The sequence below is a fragment of the Rhinoraja longicauda genome, chromosome 4 (assembly GCF_053455715.1).
Source record: "Rhinoraja longicauda isolate Sanriku21f chromosome 4, sRhiLon1.1, whole genome shotgun sequence".
NCBI lineage: Eukaryota > Metazoa > Chordata > Chondrichthyes > Rajiformes > Arhynchobatidae > Rhinoraja > Rhinoraja longicauda.
Genome location: NC_135956.1, coordinates 65,733,111 through 65,738,962, shown reverse-complemented (window position 1 = coordinate 65,738,962; position 5,852 = coordinate 65,733,111). Strand labels below are relative to the sequence as shown.

The 5,852-nt window shown below is 39.6% G+C and overlaps 1 protein-coding gene across 1 annotated transcript; it reads right to left on the bottom strand.

Annotated features, from left to right (window-relative positions):
- Positions 1 to 1,841: 1,841 nt before the first annotated feature.
- On the bottom strand, positions 1,842 to 5,498 carry neurod6a (neuronal differentiation 6a). The gene is made up of 2 exons (XM_078398663.1): positions 5,214 to 5,498; positions 1,842 to 3,839 (listed from the first exon to the last, which is right to left on the bottom strand). The coding sequence occupies exons 1-2, from the start codon at positions 5,398 to 5,400 to the stop codon at positions 2,824 to 2,826; spliced, it is 1,203 nt and encodes a 400-aa protein (XP_078254789.1). The 5' UTR covers positions 5,401 to 5,498; the 3' UTR covers positions 1,842 to 2,823.
- Between the last annotated feature and the right edge of the window lie 354 nt (positions 5,499 to 5,852).

Sequence of the window (5,852 nt, the reverse complement as noted above, 5' to 3'; positions counted from 1 at the left end):
GGTTCCACATGACATTTAATAATGCTGGAAGTTCTTAGTTATAAGACGGGAAGAATATAATCGTGGGTTTGAATAATACATTTCAAGTGTTTTAAATTAACAAACAAATTTAATTTTAACCTGAAAAATCCAGAATGGTTCTAACAGATTAAAAATGCTTCATACTACTCGATTAAATTAAAGCAATTTTAATGATATCAAATAGTTTGTTTAATCTAAATTCAGCCTACGTATTTTTAGAATACGCATGAAGTATTGTATCTTAATTGGAATATTATATGTAATTATAAACATGTAATTAAAAGCCCTTCTAATCAGGTAAGCGATTTGCGAAATGGTTTGGTTTCCTTTCTATTTCAAATCTTATTTAATTTTCAGCTGTGTTTGCATTCAGTGCGAAATTCTAAAAATCCTCTCGAATTAAAAAATAATAATAAATTGAAGATCGACGTATTTGGAAGGAATTTTCAATATGGCCCTTACAGAGAATCCGGTCCCGGCAGAAACTTTAGCTCGGGACCGGAGCAGTCCATGAAGTTTTAACGTTTCACTTTAATTATTTTTGTGTACATTCTTCGAAATATCGTTATTATGTAAATCAACGTGTGCTCTGGTTGTCATATGTTACATTAAGATTAATAGTCCGAAAATGGTATTTTAAAATGTGTGCATTTCTGTGAGATCTGGAAGTCACCAGTTGCTGCAGAGAATATTTTTGCAGCAGCTGTGACAACCCCCGCAGGTTTTCTTGCACCTTCATACCACCCGTGGCACCTTGCCACTGTCGCCGTACTGTACCTGTGCAAGGCACCTTTGGCAACTCTGCCGGAAATGTAATTTTCACGGTATGAATATATTTGGTAACAAATATTTGTGGATATGGATATTTGTCCATGTTAAAGATTTCAAGTCGATATTCAGAAGCATCTTTACAATTGGGACTATAAATAACCTAAGAGGCAATGTAAGCTCATGCTGATTGGACCGATGCCAGCACGGTACAAACTATCCCCGGCTTCCAAAATGAATTTGAACACTGGACAGAAAGGAATATTTATACTTCACTATTTGTCGTTGTTCCTAACTGTCTGAAGTCATCCCGACCGAAGTCTTATCATATACACATTTTACTAAATGGTACATAACCTGTTTGATCATGAAATATTCAGCGTTTTTTTCCGCGGTAAAACATATTCCGGCAGTGAGATAAATGCATACATTAATCTCGTCTGCAAAAAAAAAATCCCAGAGAAAGTGAAATTCTAAAAGTGAGATATCCACGCTTTAAAGGCGCGCAGACTATATTGTAATTTACTTTCTGTTAATAACGGTTCTGTTCGCTCGCTTCCAGATTGGAGGGTCGTCGCTATAAAAAAAATAACTTCAGTGTTCCTTTTACACATGTCGTGGATGACTTCACATGAAGCCCGCCATTCCCTCCACTCAACGGGAGACTCAGAAAACAATACTATTATTGATTACTTGTACCTGTTAACGAAGACATGTCCAAAAAAATAATGTTTTACCGACTGATATCTGCTTCTCGAGTTATTCACGTGGTCAACAAACTGCTCTTAGGATCGACGATATTGTCATGCAATATGTTCAAAACGTCTTCACTACTCCGTAAGTATTAGACGATTGTGAAATGTTCGAAGAGTGATCTCAGTTTTCTTTCACTTGTTTTTTAGTTTATTAAATATTTCCCCGTAACCCGACGGTAGTTCGTTAGTAAGAATCTTTGCTGCCGGGACGCCGACCTTCTCTTCCAATGTTTGAATAGTGGAAAGACCCTTAAGAAATTCACAAATCAATCAAAACCAATTATTGTTTATTGTGGGCTGGAAGCTCACTTCACGGTTTAGACTGGCGGTTGGACGAACGATAATTCGGAAACAATATCAATCGATCTGTTATTTCATTGCGTCTATCAAATCACAAAGGCCGTACTTTATTATTCTTAAGGCGAAGAACTATGTTAGTGCATTTTATAAGACACCTTCTACAAGTTTTCACATACTCAGCTATCGAACCTCTTTTCCAAAACTTCTTTCATGGATATCAACCGCAAATGCTTGCGATTGTTGGTTATAAATGATATAACCAACAGACAGACGTACATGCATCAAATCACTCCTATTGCATTAATAAATATTCAACCGGATCAAATTAATTGAATGAAAAGTGTCGATATGTTTTGAAATAATTTCCCAAAATTCTATTTTAATGTAAATAATAACTGTAAGGTTTACGAAAAGGCTGATTTCCCGGAGCAATCAATGTGAAGGCGAGCTTCCCCTAACTGACAGTTAACTATGCCGAATCAGGACTAAAGGCAAAAAAAGTAAGTTGACAAACCAATTATTTATTTTCTGTTTCTGAAATCCGAGTGTGGCCTGCAATATACAATACTGAGCTTATACCCTTTCAGTCGCAAGTGCCACTTAAAACGTTTCCACGTCCCATCTTTTTTAGCTCAGGTCCATTGTCGTAAAATTGACCAAAATGCGGTTGTGAGAACTGTCCAATCTAAAAGGCTGCCCAGTCTGTGAAACTAAGTAAAATTGTTTACAAATGACAGTGTTAAATGAAAAGTGTACGCGAGAGGCAACGAAGGGCAAATATTTTCATTTGAAGGGCGAGTTGCTTATTGTGTAATTTACTCACTTGCATAGTTTTTAGATTATTGCTTCTCTGCCATCAAGTAACATTCAAATATAATCGCAGTCGTCCTGTTAGAAACAATTTTCTATCAATTATTTAATATACCACCCACTATTTTATCTTAATCACTTCTGATCTATGTTACCACCATTTTGCACATTAATTATGAAAACCCGCATTTAATTCGTCCTGCATCGAAAGTGTCTCGTCGCGCAGATGGAAATCGTAAGGAAATGTACTGTCTGTGGGCATCACACATCGCATGGCTGGGCTGAACATGTAGTTCTGTCCGAGGGGACGGCTGGCTGGCACGGCGGAATAATGCATGCCATAGTGATAATTCTTCACGTAGTCAGATGGATCTTCTTGCTTCAGGGAGAAAATCCCATTAAAGTTAATTGGAGGGCTTAGGGGACCTTCGAATTGTGGGCTCGCACACTCTGGAGAAGCGTTTTGGTAGAAAGACTCGTAAGCACCACAGTAGTTGTAAGGTTTCAAGGACTTGGAGGAGCTCTCCATTGAACTCGGTCCCGACGGGCTGCCCAGATCTGGGTTTTGATATGTGTAAAGAGTGGAGGAAAACTGGGACCTCGCAATGTGAGCCCCATCTCCGCTCTGATCCAACATTAAGTTTCTGGTATTGAGTTGCAGACAACCAGCTACCAGATTAGTAGTTGGTTGGGATAGGTCCTTGCACAAACTTTGCACGAAGGTCAGCAGATCAGGTCTCTTGCCAATGCGTAGGATCTCGGCTAGGGCCCAGATATAGTTTTTAGCTAAGCGCAGAGTTTCTATCTTGGATAATTTCTGCGTCTTGGAATAACATGGGACAACTTTGCGAAGGTTGTCCAGGGCGTTGTTTAGACCGTGCATCCGGGTTCTCTCTCTCATATTCGCCTCTGACCTCCTCACTTTAACTCGCTCGACCCTTGCTTTTGTCATCACCTTCTTCCTGGGCCCTCTCTTTTTGGGCAATTCTTCATCCTCTTCGCCCACATTTTCATCGTCATCCTTCTCTGACTCTACAGAAGGGGTAATATTGCTGAGGTCAATTGAACACTGTTCGTTCTCTGAACCGATTTCTGAATCTTTTTCCTCTGGTTCACTAACATCATCGAAGTTTGTTCCCGGCATCATGACAGCTTCATCAATTGGTAATGTCAACATGTTGCCAGCTTTGGGAGTTGGGGAATGTGGAGTTGGGGGCGGGGGTGGGTTAGGGTTTTGGAGCAGAGAAACAATGGATAGTTTATTGAGCAAGTAACACATTATAATTGTATCAACTATATAACGTTATTCTTAGCGCGAAGAGTAAATAATTCGCATAAGTCTTTTAAAATATAAAATAATATTCAGAAATGAAAATGATACTAATTCATATCATTCAGGGCCGTTTTTTTCTCGGTTGGGGTTGCCTTAAACTCATTAAAGGATCGCCTGTTGCAGTAATGTATTTGAAAAGCTTGGAAAACTTAAGTCACTATTAAAGTGATTATGTCATTGATAGGATTGTGAAAATTGGACAGCTCGACCGTTTTGGATTGATTCCCGTGGGCCTCAAATTTCCCATGAATCGTAATTAAAATTGCAGGTAGTCTCGCAATAGCACATCGAGCCCCCAGTAACATTATCGTTAGCTCTGCAATATCGGGGAGCGGATAACGGTGACCAGTTTAATGTTAACTTCATTATAGCGTCGTGATTACTTTTTTAAGGATAGGCAAATTAAAATGTTACTGCAAACGAAGCCCCCATCGTGCGGAATGTCGCCGGTTCGTCGGTTTCGTTTCACCAGCATTATCAACAGTCGGGGGTTGGTATTGAGCCGGAAAGTTAAACGATCGACTAAGAAAGGCTTTGGAATAAATAAAGAAGAAATATCGAGAACTGTGATTGAAACCTAGAAAATTATTTTTCGAGGTGTTTCACGTGTTATGTAGCACCAGCCCAGGCACTAGTTATGCAGTGCAATAAATCATTTGACAGATGGGGGGTCATGGGTTTGCTTCCCACTATGAAATATAGCAATTTGCACATGCATTTTCCACATTCACCTCGAAGTTAATCTGTTAATCCTCCAAGTTTCTCTACAACTAAACATTATTTCACATTTTAGAAACGTTATTAATATATATATATATATATATATATATATATATATATATATATATATATATATTTCGAGAACTAATTTTAAAGCCTAGCACGGGGAACGCAATCAAGATTAGAGCGGCTTTAAAAATCGTCATTATTCAGTCGACAATCAGATAGATCCCTTGTAAATCAAAGCCGTGTGCGCAAGTTAAACGAAAGTCCTGTCAAATGTATGAATGAAATAACAATCAAAAATAAGGAAGTCATCAGTTACAAGGAAGACAGGTAATTTTCGAATTGAATGCAAAGTCAATATATTAGCATTTAAATAGGCAATAACAAGAGGGTTGCATACTAGGGTACAGCAATTAAAAAAACGAGTCTGCATCTGGGTTTTTTTTTAGTGCGGTAATGATTTGGTTATTTCCGTGATTTTATATATTTTTAATTCTTACCTGAAATCAGTGTTGAGAAAGGATGCTCATTTTCAGCTTTTTGCTGGCTGTGCGTCGGTAGTCTGACGGCGGCGGCGGCGGAGGTGGCGGCAGTGGCGGCGGTGGCAGGGTCTCTCTGTCTTTGCAGGATCGGTGTGCGATCGCTCTGAGGAGTGACAGCGATGCCAACTGCCAGCGCTGGTACCATGCCATCTGCCGCTGACGTCAGCGGGCAAGAGCCGCTGATTGGCAGGTGCAGACGCTGGCATCTTGTCCCCCGAGGGACACAGGAGCCGGGCAGCAGCCCATAGACATCAAATATTACCATCATGGGGCAGCCGAGCTGACAGCGAGGAGGTTACGAGGTTCACTCCAGTCACTTAAGATAAAAGGAAAAGCATGACGCGCCTCCCCATCGCACACCTTATTAAACCCCCCCTCTCCACATTACAGCACCATCCGATGCAGCCAAACACGATGCGGTACCTAGGACTGATTGGAAAAAACAATCCTTTTTTGTTTGTTAAATAAAGGCTACAAAAATAATACACGTTTTGTACCATCTGCTGAAAACTTTATACGTTGGTTGTTGTAAAGAGCTATTTATCATTATGCTCTGGTTATATTAACAATGTCCATGTCAGATGCAAACATAGATGG

Bases quoted from the DNA above. Each gene is read 5' to 3' on its own strand.
- neurod6a (XM_078398663.1), bottom strand. From the start codon at position 5,400: ATGGTACCAGCGCTGGCAGTTGGCATCGCTGTCACTCCTCAGAGCGAT. The intron at 3,840-5,213 runs GTAAGAATTAAA...CAACTCCCAAAG, and splicing joins TTTCTCAACACTGATTTCAG to CTGGCAACATGTTGACATTA.